The sequence below is a fragment of the Microtus pennsylvanicus genome, chromosome 12 (genome assembly GCF_037038515.1).
Source record: "Microtus pennsylvanicus isolate mMicPen1 chromosome 12, mMicPen1.hap1, whole genome shotgun sequence".
NCBI classification, from domain to species: Eukaryota; Metazoa; Chordata; class Mammalia; order Rodentia; family Cricetidae; genus Microtus; species Microtus pennsylvanicus.
The window spans coordinates 83,379,420-83,406,371 of record NC_134590.1 but is presented as its reverse complement, the minus strand read 5'-3'; the positions used below and the strand labels follow the sequence as shown (position 1 = coordinate 83,406,371).

Sequence of the window (26,952 nt, the reverse complement as noted above, 5' to 3'; positions counted from 1 at the left end):
AGGCCACTTGGCGGTCACCAGGAGGGAAGACCTATGCGACAAAGATGCTACCACGAGAAGACAACAGGACAGCTTTTGTGTGGGTTTTTACAAAACTAAGAACACTGTCGGATCCATCCATCTACACTGGAGACGGGGAGACAGTACCACAAAGGCATGTGCTATATCATAAGGCAGGTTGATGCTACAACACACAGTAGCTGGAAAACCGACAACACAGATTTCTAAGGAGAGGATTTTTAACACAGACCTAACCTGTCTTTCAAGCCATTGCAAAGTATGAAAAGATAATTAATCGAAGGGTTATCTACCCTCATTTGCCACCAGCAAGGTAGAACTTTTGATAAATGTATACATATGTATGTATGTATGTGTATATACATATATACGCACACACACACACACACACTTGTGGCACGTTCAGACCATAGAATTTCAGAATCACAAGGCAAACCATGATGCATCTTAGGAGCCCAGCAGCGGCTTCTGGAGATGTGGCTTGGTCTAGCCAACTCTGGTTGCTGGCCTCCACTCGGCTCTTCCTAGCCTTTTCCTCCCCTCATCTTATTGCTGTTTAACAGATTTAATCTATCTGCTGCCTTTGTTTCTGGAATTTTAGGGTTGAGGCAAAGAGTCATGTTTATTATAAGAGGTCACTCAGCGAAAATAAGGGAGCTACTTGTTTAAGGACCCCTTCTTTGGCAACACACTCTACGATAGGGAAATAGCGGGAGAACAGGAAGGACTTTGAGACACACGAGCACAGCAGAGAATCCAAAGGAAGTAAGTGGGCTGCTCCCGGGCTCACAGGTACCTAGTGCATTCTGCTAGGGACAGAGCAGATGTTTTGAACAGTACACAGAAATCACTTTTCAATTCGTCTAAAACTGTAATGCCTAAAACTACTTCCATGGCTTGAGGTATGTCTATTAATATAGTAAGTATATGCTCCTTTAGGGTAGAATACACACATCAAAATGCCCATAGAAATAATTCTGAAAAAGACAGGCTGGCCTTCTCTCAAACCTGTTATTTTGTTGCAAGTAATTTACAGAGTGTGTCAAATGAGGACACAAGAAGCTTACATTGTACTTTAATTTTTTTATTTTTTTCAATAAAGGGACAAAATGGGTGTATGAACAGGTTAATGCAGACAACTGCCAAAAAAACACAGACAGTGGTTTTTCCAATAGAACTTAACAAAGACCAGAAACAAATACAATAAAAAGCCAGGTTGTAATGACCTTTGGTCATCCAAATAAAAAAAAATAAAAACAGAGAAAAATAAAAGATCAAATTAAGTGCCTCTGTTTTGAACAGGGCATCTAAGCGATAATAAATAGTGATTCCCATAGTAAAAGATAAAATTTCAAGTTACGACAAACAGCTCTCATTACAGGAATAGAAAAGGCCAATAACAAAATATTCTGCATTGCCATTTACAAAAAAGTATTGACTAAAGCGGGCTTTCTCTTTAATATGCTTTGCATATGAAATTCTTTCCAATCTAAATATAAAGCACCATTTAGTTTTTGGCAATGAAAAAAACTGCAAAACATTGTTGTTGTTTTTTTCCTTTTTTTTCTTTTCTTTTTCTTTCTTTCTTTTACTGCATATGAAGGTGGAGATGCTGGGGGGTGGGTGACGGGGGGAGAGGGGCAAAAGCACACTACAGAACAAACCAACGCTATTAGCTTGCGGTGCCGCATACAGCATGGCAGAGCAGGAGAAAAAGGATATGTACACCTATGACAGCCATCCGTGTGACACTCTAGCAGGGTCCCCAAACAGCCATTGTATGGCTTCTCGGTACAGTGTCACCTCTCTCTCTCTCTCTCTCTCTCTCTCTCTCTCTCTCTCTCTCTCTCTCTCTCTCCTTTTTTGAAGCATACAAATAATTTGCACTATATTATCCTGCCAAATTAAAAAAATATACTGTGGCAGCCTGTCTTTTTTTTTTCTACTACCAAAAAGGTACATGGATACCTTTTAAGAGAACAAGCAACAGTTAAAAATACAAGCTTCAATATAAATACTATAGTGCCTAACACTAGATGAACATTTAATTCAAATACCATTCTAGAAATACAGAAAAAAGACCATAAATGTGTTTTAGCATAGGAATCAACATGAGTGTGCATTTTCCTATATTTAAGTACTATAGAATCTTAAACCTTTCCCCATGGATGTTTTTGTACAACCTGAAGAGCGGGGTGTGATCCAAGGCAGAGAATTTCCACTACCGTTTTAAAATGGATAACAGGTCTTGCAACACCACCAAGACAATGGAACCCTATAATGCTGTTCCCCCCTAAGTATAATGAAGTGTCTTTTTAAAAATTTTTTTCTTAACATTTATACTTAAAAAAGTTTTGTACAAAAAAATCCTTGCACTGTAGAAGCGAAAGCATCATTCATTTCTATGTTAAGTGTGTTCTTTGTCCATCCACAGCGCTTGCAATGTTGCGTCCAAGTAAGTAAGCTCATTAGTCAAGTAAATGGCTGGCAAAGTTTTTTGTTTATTTTTTTTTGATTTTTGTTTTTTTGTATTTTTTTTTAGTTTTTAAAAATTTTTTAAATGCTCATCAATGAGATTGTGTTCAATTTTTTTTTCAGCATTCTTGCAACTTTTCCCTTAATAAAGACCTGTAAACTGGGAAAACTGTACAGTGCACTTAATTGTCCTATCTGAGCAGGTTTATTTTATACTCAACCTCTGTATCTCTGATTAGAGAAAAAGATACAGGCATCATAGGCAGAGTCAAGTGCTATTGGAACACCAACTGGGGCAGATGCTAGCTTAATTTAAAAAAAAAAGAAGAAAAGGAAAAAAAGGAAAGAAACAGAAAAAAAAGAAAAAGGAATCAAATAAAATGAAAAGCAATGAATCGTCTCCCGTGTTAACACAAATAGCACACAGTGTATGGAAAGGAACGCAGGACAACTTTTAGGGAGCACAGACACAGATGCTGCTGCTCTTAAAACTCTTTCTCTTCCTTTTGAAGAATGTCACATTAAATGTACGTCTTAACAATTCATAGTTAATCATCATTGTATCACTATTAGCTTATATACCTGCTCTAGTTTAACATGGCGAGCAGTGCCACACCGTGCTAGGAATCACTGGTTGTGTGTGTCCCTCTGTCACACTGCGACACCCTCTTCTTTTGAATACAGTCTAAAAGATCTTAAGTGTATCGTTCGATTGTCCACTTGACAACCATGTGGGTCTGCATCTATTTCTTTTGGTGCCAGAACGTCATTAAATGCATTACTTTAGACAGCTCCTTCCTACTGTTATTTCACCACCTTCCAGGGCCTTTGCGTACTTCACATTCAATTTCATCATCATTTAGAAAGAATGAAACAAAACTTTAGGCAAAACAGCCCATTCCTTTTAAGCTCTCACCGGGAGCAAAGTAGCTTTTATACTGGTATAATCAGTTCTGTTCACAAAGTTCAAGTCGAGGGAAAAGATGAGGATTAACTGGGACATAGTGGGTCACATTTTAGGTAGCCAGTGTTGTCAAGAGAACCACAAGCTAGGTCCTAAAGCTCATTGCCTCACCCAATGCTGAATTAAGCTACAAGTTTATAACAAGCAGAAAGAACCATCAACATGGTTTTAATAGATCCAAGGCACTCATATTTTAAAACCAAATGATAGAATAAAACTTGTTTTCCTGTTAATTTGTCAATTCAAGGCCTTTTTTCCCCTCTCCAATTAATACATGCAACCCTTTAGAGACAGACATTTAGCACATCCTTTTTTTCCCTAGTGCGCTCTGTTCTGTCTGTAGAGGGTTTGTGAACCCAAACACTGTTTTCCCTCCATTATAAAATAAACCTGTACATGATATGTATTACATAATTATGCAGCATGGTTTGTTTCGTTTTCCCCTCTCTCTCTCACTCTCTCAGAACGGAACTGGAAACAGCAACGTGTTTGCTCATAATGAATTAGGGACAATTTAAAATAGCCATAACATACCGTACATGCTGTCTAAGTTTAAAAAAAATACACAACATGTAAATTATTGCACAAGAGAAAGGCTCAAAGTTTGCGTAAAATGCAATAGTATTGCCCCAAACAGATCATGCATTCAAACGGTGAGAACATAAAGAAACTTAAAACAACAAAAGAAGAAAGAAAAGGGAAAAAAAAGAAAAGAAAAAACAAAACCCAAAACCAGGTGTGCTGGTGACAAGCACTCTCAATCATCTTAGCTTCCATCACTTCTGTTGTTTGCTTGTTTGTTTGTTTAATCACATGGGACTAGAAAAAAATCCTACAGGGAGTAGGGCTGGAGGACAATGGGAAGAGGTGAAAAGGGGGGGCATCAGGTGGGAGTGAGGGAAGGGTATTAATATACCTCTATTCAGTTTTTATATCATTATTCAACACTCGATCACTGTGCCATTTTTTCATGTGTTTCTCCAGGGTACTGTACACGCTAAAAGGCATCTTACAAATTTCACATTTGTAAACGTCCTTCCCCACCTGGCCATGCGTTTTCATGTGCCTGGTGAGCTTGCTACTCTGGGCACAGGCATAGTTGCACAGCTCGCATTTATAAGGCCTTTCGCCCGTGTGGCTTCTCCTGTGGACAGTGAGATTGCTACAGTTCTTGAAGACTTTCCCACAGTACTCACAAGTGTCGCTGCGTCTGCCCTCTTTTGAGCTGGGCCTGCCCGGGCCCGGACCACTAATATGGGGCGTGCTCCCTCCACTTCCCGTGCCGCTGCGCCCCGAGATCCCTCCGTCCAGCTCCCCGGGCGGTGTGGAGAAGCGCAAGCTCCCGTTCTCCGAGGAGTGCTCTGATGAGGAGGCGAAAGGCGATTGTCTGGAGTCTCCGAAGCTAAGGAAGGGATCTTTGAGCTGCCTGGAGGCCGCATAGCCAGCGAGCCACTGCGAGTACACGTTCTCAGTGTTGGGCATCGCGGCTGGGGGCAGGTCAAACTCCTTCTCCAGCTTGATGCGCTTGGAGAAGGGGCTCAGCGAGCTGGGGCTACCCAGCAGCAGCTTTTTGGACAGACCCCCCGAAGCTGATTCGCCGGGGGAGCAGCCGCGGCCGTTAACAGTGCCATCGTCTATGCGGTCCGACTCGCCGGCCACCGAGTCTTCATCGCAAGTGTCCCTGTGGCCCTCGGCCTCGGCCAGGTGGCCACGCTTATGCTTCTCGCCCAGGACCTGGTGGAAGGCCTCGCTGAAGTGCTGCATGGAGCTGAGCACCATGCCCTGCATGACGTCGGGCAGGGCGCGACCCTCGTCGCCCACGCCCACCACCGCACCCCGAGAGCTGTTCTCATGGTGGCGCGCAGCCTCCAGGCTCAGCCCGAAGCCATAGTCCACCCTCTCGCTCTCCGTCAGCTCCTCCTCCTCCTCTTCCTCCTCTTCCTCTTCTTCCTCATCGTCCTCCTCTTCCTCCTCATCCCCGTTCTCTGGGATCAGGTTGGGGTCGTTCTCACTCTTGAACTTGGCCACCACTGACTTGAGCGCACTGCTGGCGCTGCCCACCAGGTCGCTGGTGCCAGGTTCCGGGGAGCTGGCGGTGGAAAGGCCGTCGTCGGACTTGACCGTCATGGGGGACGACTTGTGCATGTGTGTCTTCATGTGGCGCTTGAGCTTGCTGGCCTGTGTGCACGCGTGGTCGCACAGGTTGCACTTGTAGGGCTTCTCACCAGTGTGGCTGCGCCGGTGCACCACCAGGTTGCTCTGAAATTTGAACGTCTTGCCGCAGAACTCGCATGACTTGGACTTGACCGGGGGCTGGGAGGGAGGAGGGGCGGATTGCAGAGGAGGGAGGGGGGGCGTCGCCAGGAAGGGTGGCTTGCTACCTGGCTGGAATGGTTGCAGTAACCTTTGCATAGGGCTGGGCCGGCCTGGGGACAGCGGCGGGCTAGACGTGTTCCCTGCCAGCTCTCTAAGTCTCCTAGAGAAATCCATGGCGGGAGGCTCCATAGCCATTGGATTCAACCGCAGCACCCTGTCAAAGGCACTCGGGTGATGGGTGGCCAGGGCCATCTCTTCCGCCCCCAGGCGCTCTATGCGGTGGGGGTCCAAGTGATGTCTCGGTGGTGGGCTAAACAGGGGGGGAGTGGGTGGAAAGCGCCCTTCTGCCAGGCCGGAAGCCTCTCTCGATACTGATCCTGGTATTCTTAGCAGGTTAAAGGGGTTATTGTCTGCAATATGAATCCCATGGAGAGGTGGCTGGGAAGGACATTCTGCACCTAGTCCCGAAGGGATACCAACCCGCGGGGTCAGGGGACTTCCATGTTCGCTTTCTAAGTAGATCCTTAATCCATGAGTGTTCTGTGCGTGTTGCAAGAGAAACCATGCACTGGTGAATGGCTGTTTGCAAGTCGTACATGTGTAGCTGCTGGGCTCATCTTTACCTGCAAAAATAACACAACACCAACATCAATGTTGAATCACGGAGGCAGGCATCAGCAACCGCTTATTCATTCCCGTCCCAATATTCGGCCTCTCCTAGCCCCACCCCCTCAAGCCTCGCCTTCACCCACCCACCCCTTCATGAGTCCTCCACATCCAGTGCCCAACAAATCTTTGTCAAATTGATTTTCACAACATTTAACTCCGTTCTAAGAATTCTGCATGCAAGCCCTATTGCATAAAGCCCCGCCCATTTCAGGATCTGATACAGGAGCACTACATCCCAGGGTCCCCAGCAAATGTCTTCTCAATACCCCCACCCTACTTGCTGTGGTGTGGGCAAGTCACTTCACGCCTGTGCCGCTGTCTCATTGGTTGAATAGGGCAGTGGGACAAGGCCAAGGCCAGAGCCCACTAGACTTCACTCAGAGAACTTTCGCTCCCTAACTCCTGTGGTCCTCCTCCTGCTATAGGCTATAGGTGAACTTAACTTTCTCCCTAGGCAATCGCCGCACAGAGATAACAAAAAGGCGAGGTCAAATGAATACAATTCTCTGGTCCTACACTGCCTAGGAGGAAACACACATGAATTCTTGGTTTTGTTAACATGACAGGAGACCCCCAAAAGGCTTTAGAAGAAGAGAGAGCAGCAACCTTTTCTTATCCCAGCCGGTGTGTAAGTTCCACACCATCCTATAAGGACACCCATGTTTAACCTCAAGGGGATGTTGTGATTAAAATCTCCAAAGAAAAATTTAATTCTGAATTAAATGAAAAGCTGTATTGAATCCTTAGGAGGTTGCTGCAGCGCCACAAAAGAGGGCACAGGGAAGTTAGGAGTGGCTGGTGCCAACTTGGGCAGCCCCGGCATACTGGTGGTAGGGGCACTGAAGGCAGCCAGCACGGTGACAGGCAGCAGGCTGAGCAATGCCACCCTAGCCTCCTCCTCATTATTTTGAGAGGCTAACAACGTGAACCAAATTATACAACATCCTGCGCCCTCGGCTGAGACTCGGCTCTGGTTGAGAAAGAAACAGAAAGATACAGTTCAGCTAGTCAACTCTTTGGCCAGGAGCCAAGCTGTCTGGAGAGGGGCCTGCTCAAGTCATGTTATTTCTCTCTTACTGAAAAGAACCCCAGAGTGGGTAAATGCCACTTTGGCAAAGAGGGGGCCAACTTTACTTCACAAAAATCATTCATTTTTTCCCCTGATAGTTCAACTTAAATATATATTCCCGTATATGCTTATATGTGTGCACACATAAATGGAGTATATGAACGGAGCTAATCAAGAGTTAACCAGGCGATTGCAACCTTAAAAAAAATCTAGAAGAGACAGCGGCCTAGGGACAAGGGTGAGAATAGCTGATGGCCCAGGGATTAAAAAATAAAAATAAAAAAGACTGTGCTTAAAATATAACTGAGAAATACACTTTCTCCCTAAATGAGAAGGGGCCCTTAAACCCATGGCTAGCATTTGTAAGTAACTTTTTCAATGGGCAAGACTCACCAGGGAGCTAAGGAGTGGGCATGAGGAATTCATCAATTATAGGATTCCTCCATTTAGCAAGTCAGAAAGAAAAGCTGCCAAGGTCTTCTGAGGAGCCCCAAACACTCATATTCCAAAACAAGCCAGCCTCGCTCAAGCACTTGTCTAAATAATGGACTCCTGCCCTGCCCTTGCAATTTACTTTACAATGCATTTATAATCTCACTCAATATAGCCCACTCCTGGGGAAATCTCTTTAACAAGATTAGATGGGAAGATACCAAAATTAGGTTTCAAACATTTGTCTAATGTAGAAGGAGGAAGAAAGGCAGAGAGATTTTGAAAGAAAATGCTGACATTAGAATCACATTATCTGCCTATTTTTGTTTGCCTCTTTTCTTCAAAGGGAAATAAAAAGCTTCATTGAGAGTATTTTCATAATTTTTTTGTTGTTATTGAACAATGACTTGGGTCCTAAATAGGCAGGGGGAAAAAATCTGGTTCCAACCACTGCGGCCCTCCATGGCTTTCTCCTTGGCCGCCCCAGGACTCTGGGTCATTATCATATATTTAGCCTGGCAATCAGAATTGGGTAACCAAGGAGCTTTGTTGGCTGAAGCAAATCCTTAACACTTTCGTCACTCCAAATGCCTTAAAATCATATTTGACCCCCATAGTCTCTTAAAGCCTGGGGATGGACCCATAATTAGCAAGGGCAGTTTCAGATGCGCTGTGATGGCCCTGATCAAAGCCACACCCAGCGTCTCATCCATGAGTTTCCGAGAGGCTTAAGGAAGGTCCGTTTTATTTCGCTTCCTAAGAAAGGAAAATGTTTTTCCGAGGCAGCTATGTGATTATGTTACAGGGCGTTAACGCTATGGTGCAGGCCTTCCCCTCTCATACATCAGGTTAGAGAAAACGGCTTTGATCTTGTAACGAGCACACAACATACAGTTTTTCACTATTGCATTCTATATTCCCATCAACTAGATATTCTAGATCATGAGGGGCAGCTAGTGTAATCATAATGTCAATGAGAAGGGTGTTACGATCGAGACTAAAGATTACATGGAAAGAGCCGCTCTGAAACTGGTAATTATTACCAGTCCACTAATAGCAAACGATGCATTACAATTTCACCATATAATCTGTGTTTCACGCGGCTCATGCTGGCACACCACATTATATTACAGTGCTCACAGATTCTAAATTCCTAAACTGCAGTCATCAATAAATGTGTTGCTCGCCGTAATTTGTGAAATTACTTTGTTCATAACATCTTTGATGGTTTAGAAAGACCAGAATTGATTTCCTGCACGGCAAAATTAGGGCTACATTGATTTATTGATGTGTAAAATATAATAATATTCTTCATTTACTCTGATGAGAATCAACTTCTCACTCTGAGAGCTTCATTGGGCATTTACCAGGATTGTTTTGATTTAGAGCAATAAACGGAGCCCTGCCCCTCGCCGGTACAAGAACCCAAGGCACTGAAAGGGTTAAACCCAGCTGTTTAGCCTATCTACTTACTGACTTGTATTTTACTTCGTTTTGTGAGAACAGTCTCCGTTTCTAAATGTATCACTGAAGTGAAAAGTCATGTGACTGCGGCCTCACGACTGGAAACAGCAAGGAGGTCTGTGATAGGGCCTTGAATGGCATTTCCCAGCTTGTGACTTGGTGCCCAACAAATGAAATTTCCCTGGGCCTTGGGATTCCTTCATGTAAAATGAGCATTAAAAACAGGACCTTTTAAGAATGGTTGGGTCTAAAATAGCAGATGCACACATAGCCAGGTGTAATCTATCGGGTCCAGCATGCAGGTTTCCATTACCGCCGGGTGTGATTAATTGTGTGTGTGTGTGTGTGTGTGTGTGTGTGTGTGTGTGTGTGTGTGTGTAACTAACCGCGTTACACTCCCAGCACAGCTTGGAAAGAAGGTCCATGGCAACTTCAACCCAGACTTTGGCAACAGAGGCAAATGGGGAAATTCTAAGCCGCTGTTAATGATTTCACAGCCAAGGAGACCACGGGTCTCTGAAAGCCAAGGACAGTCCATGCAGTTGAGGAGGAACACTAGCTTGTCCTAGAGCTTTCTGGAGCCCACAGTCCATTGGCACATACCGTCGTCTGATTGCTCCTCTGCTATTACAAGTGTGCTGTGAATGGCGGGACGAGGGAAGGAAGGACTTCCGTGTCCGGCTTTGACCTCTCCGACTCCACCCTCCACTGCCCCACTCAGTCTCCCTTCCCAGGGTGACTGTGTTTCCACAGCCAAGTGCAGGCCCCACGCACCCCTGATGGCGGGCAGGGACTAGAATCTGTGAAGTCACCTCCTAAACTCTCTGCAGTGACCTAACTCGGACTGGGGCCCAGCTTGGAGGGGGAGGAGAGAAGGGTGCTTTTACCAACACTCTCAGTCCTCAGGACTCAAGGGCTTGTGAAATCTTACAACGGTTCCCTGTTACCTGGGATTACCTAGGAGTGAGTAAGAAAATAAACAAGTGGCTTTGAATCTGCTGTGGAGGTGCACGTCCTGCCCTATGGCACCGTTCACAGGATGGGTAAGGCTGGTGACCCTCTCAGGAAAGGAAGCCTCACTGACAGCCTGGGCTTTTGAATCTTATACTTTGTTATGCTCTTTCCTGTCCTTTTTTTCTTCCCACAGCCTCAGTGTTTTGTTGTTGTTGTTGTTGTCTTGAAAATAAACATTAGATGCTATTTCTCTTTATCTTGAACCTGCTTTTTTTGTGTATGTGTTTGGGGTAGAATCAATTCTCCCTTCAAATATTTTGGCCATGTGTGATTCATAACCACATACTTCTAACCAGAGAAGAAAACTGAAGTGCTTACTAAAACATCTTTCAGGATGATATATGAATATATTCATAGATTATAAATGAATAAATCTGACTTTCGTAAAGAGGTCCCCACTACAGAAGTTATGTTGGTGGAAGCATGAGTGTGGGAAGCGGCAGTGGGCTCGCTACATTTCACCTACATTTCTGGGCATATTTTCTCTAAAATAAGGAGAAAAACAAGTATATTGTTGTGTATCTGTATGCATATATATACATATATAATAACCACATGTATCTATAAATATACCATGTCCAGATACACATGCGAATGCATAAGTAACATGCATTAGACTATCTCGGGAGTAACTGTAAGCTGCCTGTGGTCCTGACCCCTGCTAGTGATGCACTGCCAAACAATTCGAAGCCTCTACAAGGCCATAGTAGTGAATGTCCAGTAAGATGGGCTGTGAACACAGGAATGTACCAGCTACCAGCTATGGAGCCAGGCAAGACCCGAGGGAGAAGCCCCCAGGGACGAGCTGCTGTCAGCTCAGGGTCTCCCGTGAGGAAAGCAATGCGAGGGGAGGGAAAGGCACTCTCAGGACTACGAACGGGTAAGGAGAGCTGGTGCCAAGCGAGTAATGAAATAGCACATGTAGGGTACCTGTCTATGTTGGGGGAGACTCCCTCCAGTACTGAAAAGTAAGGACCATTTTCAGGAACTCTACACACATTGGTATATTTGTAGAAGAGATAACATTCAACTTACAAATACCCTGCGGGGCATATTCTGCACTCATCCCAGGCGTGGGGATTAGAGCTCCGTGTGCAGACCGAGGGGAGGACAGGCCCCTCCAGTGCAGAAGTTTATCTGTGGAAGAAACCCAGAATCAGGCACTGCAGCCATAAACAACGTGCATCGTAAACCACGGGATATCACATTTCACTTCCATTAAAATAGATTAACATCATTACAACAGCCTTGCAGATAGTTACCAGGCCCTGGGCCCGCAACAAACAACAGCAGAGAGCTGTCCCCCACAGGTTTTGTTTTGTTTTTCATTTTGGTCCTTATTTTTTTGGACAACAAGAAAGAGGTTGGTTTGAAGTCTGAAGCAGGGGCTAGTTCTTAGGTCCTGTTCCTTATTTGTTGTTGTTATTTGATTATTACAAGGGATAGAGACATTGCAAGGAGAAATTGGCACTAACAGGGTGGGCCAGAGAAATGGGGTTTATCTGCAAGGCTGTTTGACGCGAATTCAATGACTACAGACAAACCCATGCCAACAGCAGGCTAACAGAGCGCGTTTGTGAATCACTCTTTCTTTCAGGGAACAACACTGTTAAGCTTCCTCCAACTGCAGGTATTTCAGTGCTCCGTGGGACACACTCTAGAATCCTGTCAATGGGCGCCCCAGGAAGGTGAGCCTTCTCTCGGTACAAAGCACTGGAGAATGAAGGTTAGACCCTTTGCATTTAAGTAACTTTGGCCAAGTCCCTCCCACATCCCTTTAGGGCAAAGGATAAAGCTACTAAGTGACAAGACAAACAAACAAACAACAAAAATCCCAAGGGCAGCACTCAGAAACTAAGGCCGGCATTCCAGCGCACACCGGCCAACCAACACGAAGAGACTGTTCACCACTGCATGGAAATCAAGAGCCACTTTTATTTTTTTTTAATTTATTTATTTATTAAAGATTTCTGTCTCTTCCCCGCCACCACCTCCCATTTCCCTCCCCCTCCCCCGATCAAGTCCCCCTCCCTCATCAACCCCAAAAGCAATCAGGGTTCCCTGACCTGTGGGAAGTCCAAGGACCACCCACCTCCATCCAGGTCTAGTAAGGTGAGCATCCAAACTGCCTAGGCTCACCCAGGCATGTACGAGCAGTAGGATCAAAAACCCATTGCCATTGTTCTTGAGTTCTCAGTAGTCCTCATTGTCCACTATGTTCAGCAAGTCCGGTTTTATCCCATGCTTTTTCAGACCCAGGCCAGCTGGCCTTGGTGAGTTCCTTTTAGCTGTGGGTATTTGTAGGAAAGGAAACGGGGTTTGTGCATCCTTGGGATGCTCGAGATTCTGCCCTCAGTGCCCAGCTTTTCCAAACACACCCCAGCTAACTACCCTTCTCATGACCTAGAGGTGGTGGGGGAGACAGATGAAGCTCATGTGTTTATGAAGTTCAGGAGAACTGAGCTGGGTGGTGAGTGAGTAGGGCATGGTTAAAGTACCAGCACCTAACAGCACCGCCAGTGTATTCCGGGACAGTTGCCATACACAGTGGATCACAACCTTACATGGGGGTCACACAACTAAATTAATTCAAAACTCTGGCCAGGGTTGCCCACATGTGGCCTGTCATGGCAACGTGCACAGCACACTGTTCCGGCCACTCAGGCCAAGCAACTGCCGGCCTGAAGCACCTGGGTGCAGACTCTGGCTCATGGAACATTCTGAGCTGCTGTGTTTTTATTACACAGAGTTGACCATCTCTTACAAAGAGACCCAATACTTCCCAACTGCTATTCTTAAGCATGCAAGCATCAAATTAGTCTGTCTTTGGACTGAATTGTGATAGATAGTATGTCTTATTCATTCATTCATTCATTCATTATTTTGTTTGGTTTTTCAACGCAGGATTTCTCAGTAGCTATGTATGGAGCAAGTCCTGGAACACACTCTGTAGACCAGGCTGGCCTCAAACTCACAGAGATCCGCCTGCCTCTGCCTCCCAAGTGCTGGGATTAAAAGTGTGCGCCACCACCGCCCGGCTAGAATGCTTTATTTTAAACATTGTTTGAGTTACTAACTTATGAATTTTAGAAGGTGGAAAAATCAAACTAATTTTGGCTTGGAATTAGGACAGAATTCCCAACAATCTCTGAACTAGGCCTACACACTCCACCATGCTGAACTACATGTTTCTGAGAAGTGGGTTCTCAACATTAGCGATTATACAATCAAAGTATCAATGAACTCTGAGGAACACTGAAGATGTTCTCCATCCTGCAGTATCAAACATTAAGCCAAGATTTAATTATTTATGTAAAAATAAATATACTCATCCATCTCATTAGTACACAAATTTGCCTTAGTCTTTAATAAGTGTTAAGATTATATGCATACCAAATAAATGGTTAAAACTAAATTTCCTTATAATTTATCTTAAGCAAATGTTTGGTTGTATATGTATTTTGTATTTGTACTTCCTAAAAGTCATAAGAAAACTTAGGTGAAGAGGAGTTACGGGAGTAATGTAAGAATTCTCTGTGATCAATTTACAGTCAGGACACTTAGGACCAAGTTCCCTGTTACGAGGAACCTGATATGTAACAATGGTGTACAGAAGAAATCTATTATTATTGGGCAGTCGTGAAGGCTTACCAAGCCTTAGACCAGCGACTCTCAACCTGTGGGTCGAATGACCCTTGCACAGGGGTCTCATATCAGATATCCTGCATATCAGATATCTACATTACAATTCATAACAGTAGCAAAATTACAGTTATGAAGTAGCAACAAAAATAAATTTATGGTCCGGGATCACCACAACATGAGGAACTGTATTAAAGGGTTTCACGTTAGGAAGGTTAATGATGACACCTTCTCCTCTTGGATCAAAGCCACAAAATAAAACCACAAAAAGGAACCCGCAACCGAGGGAGACTGGGCTCCAGAAACAAATATGTGTACCTTTTGTTGTTGGTGCTAAATTGGAAGTGGGGGTAAAAATCAACTCGGCTTAGTTCTTGAAGTTTTCAAGGAGAAATCCGAGAAGCCACTCTTGCACCTGCTCCTGTCTCAGCAAGCTTTTCTGTTGCAGAGCGTGAAATTCTTTTCTCAGAAAACCACACAAACTGAGGTATTTCTGTGACCCCCCCCCCCAGCACAAAAGCAACAAGGTCCTGGAACCCCTGCACGGGGAGTATGACCTCAAATTCCCTGTAACTTTGGGAAGTGGCCCTAAGTGTACCCCAGCAAGGAACGAGAGAGCTGTCAAATTATTTTAGCTGAACCATTCACATGCATTGCTAGATGAAGGCTGACCTGCTGGCGGGGGCACAGGGGGGGGGGGGTTAAGCTCAGAGCAGCAGGGACTACGTGGCAAAGTGAGGTCTCTGTGACCAAAGTGTCCGAGTATCCATCTTCATAGTTTGTTTGGAGTCCTGAAATAAAGGGACTTCAAAGTGGCTATGTGGATAATTAGTAACAAAGTAAAGATCTGAGTTAGTTGGCAGACCCTAGTCTGTGTTCTGGCCTGGAATGGCTTCGGCTCTGCTGGCTCCCCTGTGGTCTTCACTGGCTAGGAAGGTCTCAATAAAGGAGGTTGTCTCCGGCCAGAAGATGGCTCAGTGAGTCAATGCACTTGCTACCAAGCCTGACAACCTGGGTCCAATCCCAGAACCGAGGCCTATAAATTGTTCTCAGATCTCCATAGATGTGCCCATACCAAAATAATAATAATAATAACAACAATAATAATAATAAATGTACACACACACCTAATTTAAAAAAAAATTCTCATTCTACTAACTCACTGGGCAGACTCGCCAACACCTACTGGAGTGGGTCAGCCTAGCTATGTGGCAAGGCTTTCAGAAAGTTCGAGGGCACTCATCTGGTGTCCTGAGCTGGACCACAGTACCCACTCTGCTGCAAGGGTCAGGGGACCTCAGCCCACTACCACACCCTCTGCTTCCTAGGCAGATAGACAAGCTAAGGAGAAACAGTGTTGCCCCTGCTGGTAATTTATTTTAGAAAACAGCACACTGTCATGGTGACAGAGACGAGGGGGTGGGGGCAGCCTGAATGTCCTCTCCAGGAAGAGGGTCAGGCAGGGCTGATTATGAACTCAACTGATTCCTACCGCTTCTTCCACTAAAACCACCCTTTAATGTTCTCCTTAGCAAGGAGAATCGACATTCATACATGAACTGGAAATGTTAAATTGTTAATAGCCTCCCTAGGGTTTAACTTCTTGCTATGATGCCTTCAATTATTTCATCACAGCTTAGGCAAAGGAAAGTATCACAATTAATGCTTCTGAACATCAACCAGAGCAGATGCCCTGCCTTCCCCGGCAGAGAGGAAGAGAGCCACGCAGGCCGAAGACCCCCTTTCTACCCTCTTCTCTCCCCAGGAGGAAGAGGGCCCCTTAGCAGTCTGGAAGTGACGTCTATGGTTACGACTGCTTTCTTTCTTTGTGGGTGCTCCTAAGCGCGGACCCAGAGCCAGCACCAGCTTCATCTGGATCTTGTTGGAAATGCAGATCCTTGGGGTCAACCTTAGAGTTACCAGATCAGAAATTCCATGGGGTGGAGGGATGTCTCCATTAAGTAGGCCCTTCAGGAGACGATAACTTAGAGTCAAATCTAACAGAAGTTAACTTAATAGTAGGAAGAGAAGTAAGGAAATCGGAAGCTTTGCTGGTCCTTGGCAGGGCCCCATGGACCATGAGAATGTCATCCCTTGCACAACCCTCCTCTTCTAGGATTAAAAGAGTCAAAAATCAGGGAAATTCCTAATGGAGTTCAAGGTTCTAGTCCACCCTTTATCTTCTCATCACTGACCTAGGTGGTCCAGGTTCCTCATCAAGTAGGAAGCCCACGTGAGACAACCATCAGAAGTCAGACGAGCTGAGTTCTCACTGCTTCCCGACAACTGCAGTGGTGGCCTGTGCAGTGGTGGCCTGTGCAGTGGTGGCCTGTGCAGTGGAGACCTGTGCAGTGATGGCCTGTGCAGTGGTGGCCTGTGCAGTGGAGACCTGTGCAGTGGAGACCTGTGCAGTGGGGGCCTATGCAGTGGAGACCTGTGCAGCGGTGGCCTGTGCAGCGGTGGCCTGTGCAGTGGAGACCTGTGCAGTGGTGACCTGTGCAGCGGTGGCCTGTGCAGTGGAGGCCTGTGCAGTGGAGACCTGTGCAGTGGAGACCTGTGCAGTGGGGGCCTATGCAGTGGAGACCTGTGCAGCGGTGGCCTGTGCAGCGGTGGCCTGTGCAGTGGAGACCTGTGCAGTGGTGACCTGTGCAGCGGTGGCCTGTGCAGTGCTGGCCTGTGCAGTGGAGACCTGTGCAGTGGAGACCTGCGCAGTGGTGACCTGTGCAGTGGTGGCCTGTGCAGTGGAGACCTGTGCAGTGGTGGCCTGTGCAGTGGTGGCCTGTGCAGTGGTGGCCTGTGCAGTGGAGACCTGTGCAGTGGAGACCTGTGCAATGGAGACATGTGCAGTGGAGACCTGTGCAGTGCTGGCCTGTGCAGTGGTGACCTGTGCAGTGGTGGCCTGTGCAGTGGTGGCCTGTGCAGTGGTGGCCTGTGCAGTGGTGGCCTGTGCAGTGGTGGCCTGTGCAGTGCTGGCCTGTGCAGTGGAGACCTGTGCAGTGGAGACCTGTGCAGTGCTGGCCTGTGCAGTGGAGACCTGTGCAGTGCTGGCCTGTGCAGTGGAGACCTGTGCAGTGGTGGCCTGTGCAGTGGAGACCTGTGCAGTGCTGGCCTGTGCAGTGCTGGCCTGTGCAATGGTGGCCTGTGCAGTGGAGACCTGTGCAGTGGTGGCCTGTGCAGTGGAGACCTGTGCAGTGGTGGCCTGTGCAGTGGAGACCTGTGCAGTGCTGGCCTGTGCAGTGGTGGCCTGTGCAATGGTGGCCTGTGCAGTGGTGGCCTGTGCAGTGGTGGCCTGTGCAGTGGTAACCTGTGCAGTGCTGGCCTGCTGCATGGGCACGAGGAAGGGCTACATGCTCTCTTCTAGGCTCCCTAGGGTGGCATATTATTGCCTTTTTCTGAAACCAAATACCTCCTGCTCCTTTGGAAAGGTCCCTTTAAACCTGTTCTAGGTGTGTGGAGGGGGGGTCTCAGAAATGGTTTATACATCATAAAGCTGCGACATTTCCTTGCGACTGAATAAAAAGATAACGACTTCACTTCCAGGTCTCACTAAAGAGCAACAGGTTGGGAATGATTCTGATATAATGCTGGACACTGGTCACCTTCCATTTCTGCATCCACTGCACACTCGCTTTTGACAAGGTGCTCCTCAGTGGGAGCTGCTCAATCAGGTGTTGGGTTTCCTCAAGACTATCTCAAAGATTGCTCGACTACTCGCATGTTGCTTGCTTCTGAAGCTAACAGCTGCCTTACAGCCAGGCATGAAATACAGTCAGCCACATGGCTGTCCGCTCATCACCAAGCTATGATGCATGGACATTGTGAAGCTCTGAGCGTCACTTCCAAAACACCCCATCAGTGCTTCAGGAACCCAGCTTCTTTCAGGAGTCCAAGGCAGAGGGTATGGCTCACTGGTAGAGCACTCTCCTGGCCTGTATGTATGAGCCTCAGGGTATAACCTCCTGTGAGCCCCTCTTCAAATAATATCAAAACAGAGATCCCAGTCCTCTCCACGGAATACAAAGATGCACGCTGTTTTCTAAAATGTATTTGTGTATTTTCCTCTTAACCATGCACATCTAGCTGACTGGGTCCCCAAAGGAGAAGCTTCGGAGGCTCTGCCCTCTTCTCCTTGCATCGCCCATAAGAGAACAGATGAGAAACCACTCTGAGAGTTAACAAGCCAAAAACAAAGGTTCGAACAGTCCCTTCGGCTCTACAATCCTCTGTCTTTTCTTCTCCTAGAAGACAGTCTGGCCTAGAAGCTCCGTTGTCTAACTGAAAAGCAAAGACAGTCCTTGAACATCCTCTGTGGTTCCCTACTTCTAGCTCTTGACTCAGCTTTACATGGGTACCAGCCCCTCTCTGAGAGCCTGACTTACCAGCGCATTCTAGAACAAACACTAATCAAGCCTGTGGCCTGAGTTGCATTGCTCTGGAGTGAATGCATGCCAATTTTATCACTGCATACAGAATTCCTAATTAACCTTCTGATATTTTCAAGACGTACTGCCTTTACTCCAGAAATGAGCATTTTTTCCCCTGTATTTCTTTTCCCCCATTGGCTAAGGTTTCACTAAGTCAAGATGATCTCTGTTTTTTTTTGCTTATGTTTTTTTGTTTTTGAGACAGGGTCTCACGAGGTAGCCCTAGCTGGCCTAGAACTTGCGATGTAGACCAGGCTGCCCTTGAAATAATAGAAATTGGCCTGCCTCTGCCTCCTGAGTGCTAGGATTAAAGGTTTATACAATCACACCCAGACCATGATGTTTCCTGTGATTCTCTTGAAATATATTCTGCAAAAGCAGAAGCCAGCGAGAATCCTAGACAACATACTCTAGAATTTTCTTCTTCGCTACTCGGTTGGTTTTTATATTATTTGATACCACACCAGTGACTTAATTGCACAGCTCATTTAAATACTCTCTCTTTTTTTTATTTCTTGGCCAATTTCTATGCTCTCAGACCTGTGATTATCCAAACAGGCTGCTAATGTCACCTTCAAAAAGTTCTCATGCTAGGCCTCCTCTCAAGGAGGAAAAAGGAAGAGATGACATCTTTTTATGCCCCCTTATCTATAAAAATGCAAGCCACCAATCTGTCAAGCCTAAACAAAATTTTCTGCAATCTGTGTCTTTAACATAAGCAAAGCATATAATTCAAAAAATAAGGAAAAAAAAAGAACTTGCTTTTCTGAAGAATAACTAAGCAGAGAAACATTGTGTTCCATCTCTGTGTTGAAATGCAGATTTCCCACTAAAAGGCAAATCTTTCATTTCAAAAGGTTGAATAGGATGGTACTTAAAAAAAGAATTCCAGCTGGTTAAATTTAGGGTGTTGAAAAAAGTTCACTCCAATAATATTCTTTGGCTCTGGGCCCAAAGTATTTTCACTTAATCGTGAATTAGATAAATTTTTATTACACTTTAAGCTTTTGCCTTAGAATGGTGGGGCTTTTTGAGGGGACTGTGAGGGCAGCTGAATAAAAAGACAAATTGTCTTACAACAATTTTTCTGTTGTTTATTTAACCACGTACCACACTATGCAGAAATGTGTGCTCCAGGATACATTCCCTTCATTCATTCTTACATGCATTCATTCAACAAATTATCCACCAAATGCCTCTAATGGCCCCAAGCTACAGTCTGGCTTCTGTGGGAAGTACAAAGTGTTCAGACTATCCTGTAGAGACGGCACCCAGCACAGAAGACACGGGATGAACAGATGCCCCCCACTGGGCATAAAAACCACGTCATGAGAAAGGCACAGGCCTGTTGTGGGAACCCACGGGAAGAGAAATCTTGGTGGGTTGTCAGTATCCACACATGCAGGGTTCCCAAATCTGCAGCTGCTCAAATCCTTCAAATACAATAGCATAATATTTACATACACTATGCACAGCCTTCCATGTTCTTAACTCATCTCTAAAACATTGCAGATGCTTAAGGAAAGACATTACTGTTTGGAAACAATGACAAGAAAAATCTGTACATGCTCAGGATAGATGCCATTGTTCAAAGTACTTTGGATCTGAGATTGGAAGAACCTGTGAACCCAGAAGCCACTGGATGGAGACATCCAAGCATCCTTCACTGTGGAGGGGAGAACGGGGCCTTGGGCATGAGGCTGACTGATGAGCCAGACTTGGAAAGTCCCAGAGAAGGCTTTGGAGACAAAGTCAAGAGTGGATGTTGGTGCTCTGCAGAAGCAAAGCCTCAAGGCAGGCAGCATAGAGGGGTACACCAGGCAGTCACATTCAAGAGAAAGTGCTTCATCCAGGTGACAGCAGTGACTGTGGTCATCCAAATGTCAGGTCTTCAGCCTCATCCTTTGAAATGCCATTCTTCTTAGACAAGGGACAGAAAGGGACTACTTCCAGACTCCCAGAAAGCCCCCGCGCCCCTTCCTACCTCAAGTTCCCTTCTAGGAAGCGGTGGGTGGCCTACAAGCGAGTGCTGACAGCCATGTTCTTCTTTGAAATGTTGCCTCCCTGGCTTAAATAATCTATTTCAGATGTATTGCCGGTTTAAGGCAGCCTTGTGTTTGTTGAAATGTCTTCAGCAAACAACTGTGGAGAAATGTTGAGCTTTCCCTACACTATGTTGTCTCTTCCATCAATGTGACCCTCCCTCCAAACTTCCCCTTTCTTCTCTCCAAAGCCATGGGGCAAGGAGACAAAGTGGGGACTTTTGTGCCTCTGAGCCTCTCTTTTAGAACTGTGTGTGCGCCTCTATGGGATGCGTTTTCCAGGTTGTTTGGGAGGAACCTGAGGACGAATTTTAACGATACTAAAGACAGCGCTGCAAGGCTTGGTGGGACAGTTCCCTCCAATGAGCCTAGCACCCAGGAGGCTGATGCAGGAGCATCAGGAATTTGAGGCTAGCCTAGGCTACATAATGAGCTCCTGGCCAATCCAAGCTATAAGATCCTATCTCAAATATATATATATATATATATATATATATATATATATATATATATATATATATATATATATAACAGAGGAGAGAGAGAGAGACAGACAGAGAGAGAGACAGACAGACAGAAAGACAGACAGGATTTCCTTTAGGCGATGCACTGAGTCTCATCACCACAGCCTGTCCCTAGATTCTTTTCTTGCTGGAGCAAAGCCAGGGACCTTGGTACTTCAGCCCTAACTCTGCAGCTCACCATCCATTTCTCACTTTGAATAAATCCCATCCATTTCTCACTTTGAATAAATCCCATCCTCCTTCTGGCACTAAGTCTTCTCAACTTTAAAAAGAGAAAGCTGGATCAACTGACTGAGTGGCTCCTCTCTCCTGCTTCCCACGCCTGTCCAAGACTTCTTGTAACCAAGCTGGCAGCTGGCTGAAGGGGCCTACAGGGCCAATGTGGGCTTGGATAACAAGCTAGTTTTTTTTTTTTTTTGACAGAGAAAGTGATTCTGGATTTCAACCTCCCAGGGCAGAGACTTGAACAGTTCACCCTCTGCATGGCAGAGAGGAAACCCAAGTGTGTCCTGGGCCAATGAGATGGAAGGTCAGAAAACCAGGAAGAAGCTTCCCACACACCCCCAGACTAAATGTCAAGGGAAAAGGTCCCTGCAGTCCGTGCCAGAAGGCCAGTGGCAAAGCCAGAGCCCGCACCACTGCTCAGTAAAGCACACACAGGACTTGAAACTGGAGTCTCTCCCCAGCCACCTTCAAAAGGCATGGCCAGGCCCAGGTGCCCTGTAGTTCTTGTCCTCAGTCATCATGAAGTGTTCCTGGAAAACTGGTGTAAAACCAAGTTCTGCAAACTGAATCACACTGGCTAACTGATACAACTTCACAAGTTTCCTCAGTCACGCTGGCTAACTGATACAACTTCAGAAGCTCCCTCACTCTCCCGCATTCACCACAACTTGGCAGGTCTTCCAACATTCTACTTTCTAAGGGTGCACCGCACCCCTCAACATCCTCCCCATCAAGTACGTAATGATCTGTAAATAAACACTTTGAATCCAGTGGGAGAGCTTACTATTAAAGGAACCCTGCTGTGAGGCCTTTGGAGAAGTTAACAACCTTTCTAGAACGTGAAAAATTACTCGACCTTTATCAGTTTCTATTCATGAAATGTTGGCCATGTGTTGACCTTCTGAAAGCTGGGCAAAATCATGGTCAGTGACCCCATGAGCAGAAGGGGCAAAGAATCCAAGAAGCAGCCCTAAGCATGGCTCTCGCAGCCACTTGATCTAGCTTCATACAAACATGTCCTAGATACCCCACCCCCCAAAATGATTGAAAGATTAGGAAACTGCCATCCCTTGAACACCCCCCCCCAGTTAGATGGCAAGGGAAGGAGGAACAGCCATTTCAGCCGAGGTGAGGACGAACTACGTGGGCTGTGTCCAGGGGAATTGCTATTTGTTTAGCAAACGTTTAATTCTGATAACACCTGCCAGGGCCAAGACGGGTTTGTCTATCAATGCCAGCAGAAGACACAACTCCCCAGTTACTCTGAAGAGGCCACCCCTCGCCTTTTTATCTGTGTCAATTCACAGCGAACCCCTGTGTCGTCATTTAATCAGCCTTGGGGAAATGCCAGGATAAGCTCAAAGAACAAACTTGCAAGAGGACCCTTACTTTCCCAAGGATGACAGAGAGAGAAACACTTGGATCATATGTGTGAGGGGGCCCAGGCAACACACCAATCTAGTTAGCTGTAGAGTCTATTCTCTAGGACCGATCTGTACCAACCCTTTAAAGGATGGGGGATGGTCTAAAGAAATGGGACCCCCCCCCACCCAATCAGGAAGATACCTCACACTGGAAACAGGATCAGAATATCAAGTCTTGGTAGCTTTTCAGAAATTGTATTTCCTGCCCCCTGTGAGATTTATACTCTCTACCCCCTTCCAAAGGTTCAGAAGTGACCTGATGTGAGGAGTGCAGTCACTCCTGGCCCTCAGAGCCCTGCTCACCTTCTAGGAGACAATGGCTCCTCCCTATTCACCTCAGGACCCCTCGAGGTAGGCCACAGCAAAACGCCCTGCATTGTCATAGACCCTACAGACAGTTGCTTGGTTTTCTGGGACGACTCTGTGGTCTGTGCACTTCAGGGAAAGCAGGAGAAGGCCCAGTCTGAGTTGAATGCTCTGTGACATTCTTGGCCAAGAAATTCCAAGAATCAGAACTGGCCATTGTCCAGAATTAAAACCTATTATGCCCGTGGTTAGCAGAGGACCGCTCAGAAATTACCAGAGCTAATTTAAGGAGTCAAAGCTCCAAAGGCAAAGAAATGAAAATGGTCTAGCAGGTCAGGTTCTGACATTTCCTCAAGATCAGAACTAGGCCGCCCTCTTGCCTGAGGTGAGGCTCAATCTAGGAGGTTCTTCTGTAAGGCGGGGCGGGGCCTCCTTCCATGACAGCTCGTCTTTTCAGAACAGGCCTCACCCTGGACAGGACACTCTATCTTCTCGGTCCCTCTACGCTTTAGCACAGCCAAGGCACAGGGCAGCCCAGCTTCTCTGACAGAACAGTAGGTCTGTCTTCTTGGTTATTTCCCTGGATTTGTATCCAATTTCAAATCCTTTGTTTCTACAACTGACCAATCTAAAAAGAGTGCCCTGAGCAAAACGGAGGTGCACACTGGTACAAGCCAGTCACCTCAGAGGTGGGGTGCTACCGGCTCTTCTGCGGTTTACTGGTTGTTGATTCATAGAGAGGGATATCCTACAACCCCCAACACCTCACACCAAGGTTCATCGACTCCCTTTCCACTCCCTAGAAACATCTATGTGGGTACTCAGAGTGTGGAAACCTGGCACCCCAGGTAAGGGGGCTGTTTGCCATCGGCACTGAAAGGACCTGGAGGATAGATCCCAGAGGGTTATTTTCATTTTAAATCTGTGAGGCTGCTTGGGGATTGGGTCTAGGAAGTTCTCCAGAAACCTTCTGGTTCCACACCATCCCAACCTTGAGGATGACCCCAGGACCCCAGTGTCAAGATCCCTCAGCTCTACACGGACTGTCAAAGACTCTACTGTCCCTTAACAAACCCCTCAGGCTGAAATCCTTTTTCCTCCGAGCCTCAACCTTCAACTGCCAAGTAGAAAGTCCCCTGTCACCGGCCCACAGATCTCTGCCGCCATGGTACTCAAGCCTTGTCAGGTGGTGCGGTGTATGGACGGCGAGCTGACGCTCTTTCAAAGAGACCGACCAGGCAAGAAACGTCCTGTACTCCATCCCCCGCTCTAACGCAATAAAACGTCTTTTATCAATGTAATTCAAGCCAAAGAGTCAAGGGTCTGTCACCATTTTAAAAAGGCTTATTACATGGCCACAAAAATTTGCCTCAGGCTGAAACCTGGCATGTAAGGTACCAGCGTGGGACAGGCTCTTTTGATTTGATTTTATTTTCTTACAAAATCTGAAAATGAAACGCTCTGTCCCTCCCTTCCACCAACCGTTTTTTGATTTATGGAGAGGAGGAAAGAATCTGAAGTTGACAGGTTGGGACAACTCCACTCAGCTTTTCCCACTCAAAAGCTGCTTTGGTTAAGTCACATTCCGCATTTATGGCCTGCGGCTCTTGGCTGACTTTAACGGCTCCTCCAGTGTGGAGCGAAATGGACTTCCCCGGGAAGAGGCCCCACTGAGGTGACGGGCCTCCTGTGTCCCCAGAGGAGGAGTGTCACAAAGGTCAGGGAGCTGAAGGTGCGAGGCCCTCGGGTTAGACAGTGCCCCGGCCACAAAGCATTTGCCTTTCCTCTGAGGTCGCCTCTTAGTTACAAGTGTCTCCTTGTCCTCAGCACGAGCCGACCACTGGTCCCCACTGATGATCCATCCTTTGAAGATCAGGTGTGAAGGCCAGACACCATACTGCCTGGGCAAAGAGGAGCTCTTATGACGCGCTCAGGAGTCCAGCGCAGACAGAGCTCTTCCTCCTGTTGGAGAGCAACTGTGGGATCCAACCCGGAGCTGTCAGTGGCCACGGGGAAGCCTTCCCTTCCCAAGGCACAAAAGTCTCCCTAGTAAATTATTCACTAGCAAAGGAGCCACCAGGTCAGCCTTGAACCGGGAGGTGATTACAGCCCCTCAAGGTGCCTGCTGGCCCATCGGCAGGCTGTACTATTTTGGTGATCTATAATTGTATATTTACTCAATGGTTGTTACGGACAATCAGGTTAATAATTCACTTTGTAAATGCTGTGTAATTACACACTTAGAAGAGCTGCAATGGTTGTCAAATTTCCTTAGTCTTTAATAAATCCATCCCAGTTGCTAGTCTGGGATCCTTTCCTCTCTCTTCCTCCACTTTCCTCTTTATTTTCACCTTCGCCTGCATCCCGATCATGGAAGTCCATCTAGCCAAATACTGCTACTGAAAACACAAAGTTTTTCTCCACAAAAAGGGCTTGAAATCGAGCTAGCAAGCTGATGGTGGACGGTGCACTCAGCTGGCTGTGCCCTGCCCGGGCCCTGGTAAAACACCTGCAGCCGCCCACATCTTGTTACCCAGATCGCCCCACACCACAAACCAGGGAAGAAAGTAAGGGAGTCCTCCACGTGCCCCAGGATGGTTGGGACTTCCCAGTCAAATGACTGGCAGGAGCCACCGAGGAGGAAGCCATGTCTCCCCTCTCTCCCCGCGTCATGTCCAGTCATACACCTCTCTGCTTGGGACAGGCTGAAAAGATTGAGTGGAGAAGCGAGTTTCATAAAATCAACCAATGGGTCAAGGAGTCTAGACACAGTAAAGCCCTTCAAGGGCCTCTCACCTGCATCTCCGGGGAGCTAACCAAGGGCCTTCCACTCTTCCCCCCAACACCTTCCACATCCCACATCCCACCCAGTTCCAGAAAGACAGAGGGACTGGGACCTAGGTCACCCTGAGCTAGACCCAAGGCCACCCAGGTCACAAGCTGGTTTCGGGGTTTCTCTGAACATAGCTGGAAACAGGGGAGAGGACAAGAGTGCGAGCTATCAGCAGCCAGCCTAGCAGAGGCAAGGTGGAACTTCTCCATTTTGATGCCTTGTGTTTTGAGTCCTTCTGGAGGTCTACCTAACTACAGATCTTCCCCATCCTCACTCTCCAGCACATACCCCGTCGTCTCAAGGGGTTCCAAAGGCATCTTTTTGGCCCCAGATGAAATGAATTATCTAACAGACATGTTCTCATGTGGTAAGGAGGCTTCTGGACCACCACAGTGTCTTCGACTGAGCAGAGCACCATGTTGGGAAGTGAGCTACGGAAAGCCTCAGGGGTCAGTGCTTATCTGAGCCCCAACAACAGCATTCAGATACTGTGTCTGCAACCCCCAGTGGTTCTCAACCTCCACCCCTAAAGGGCTAGGGTAGGCTGCTGATCCACAACTGAAACCTGGCCCTCACCTTCAGATTTGGCACGTGGGTGTGGGGCACTTGGCATACTTGGGAAGACAAGGCAGTGGGAGGGGGTGTCTATGCACACCGTACATTTACAGCCACTCTTTCTGGGGGAGTTCAGCTTGGTTGGAGTTTGCTGGGTTGTTAGTTCGGGTTGTGCTTTCTCTTCCACCATTAAAAAAAAAAATTGGAGCTGTTTTTCAGTTTCCTGTTCATGGAGCGGACAGAAGGAGGGTGTGCGGTGGAGGAGGTGTGTGGGGAGGAGGCTGAGAGATGGAGCACGGCCGAGAATATCCGGAACTGGAGAAAAGCGAGAAACGGAGGTTTTTCTTGGCTCCCAAACAGTTGTAATTTCCACACCACTGCTTGGTTCCTGGGCACCAGGCACAGAGAGTGGGGAAGGGGCATGTGACAAGTTTGCCACAAATCAGGATTTGGCATCTGAATCCACAGGAAGCAAGAAGAATAGAGGGGCTGATTATTTATAGGGCTGCAGATGAATTGAACGAGATAACCAAAACGCACTTCTCGTGTCTCTGAA

General features: G+C 46.7%; 1 protein-coding gene across 12 annotated transcripts in view; it reads right to left on the bottom strand.

Annotated features, from left to right (window-relative positions):
- The window catches only part of Bcl11a (BCL11 transcription factor A), a 97,548-nt gene that overhangs the window by 3,818 nt on the left and 66,778 nt on the right, over positions 1–26,952 (bottom strand). For 2 of the 12 annotated variants that reach the window (XM_075944521.1, XM_075944528.1), the window contains exons 3-4: positions 11,457–11,558; positions 4,654–6,396 (exon numbers count right to left, since the gene is read on the bottom strand). In XM_075944521.1, the coding sequence (XP_075800636.1) occupies positions 4,654–6,396; positions 11,457–11,558 (1,845 nt within the window). Of the gene's footprint in view, positions 1–1,086; positions 6,397–11,456; positions 11,559–26,952 lie in introns of those variants that run through there. The other 10 variants (XM_075944520.1, XM_075944525.1, XM_075944529.1 and 7 more) reach the window with 7 other exon arrangements.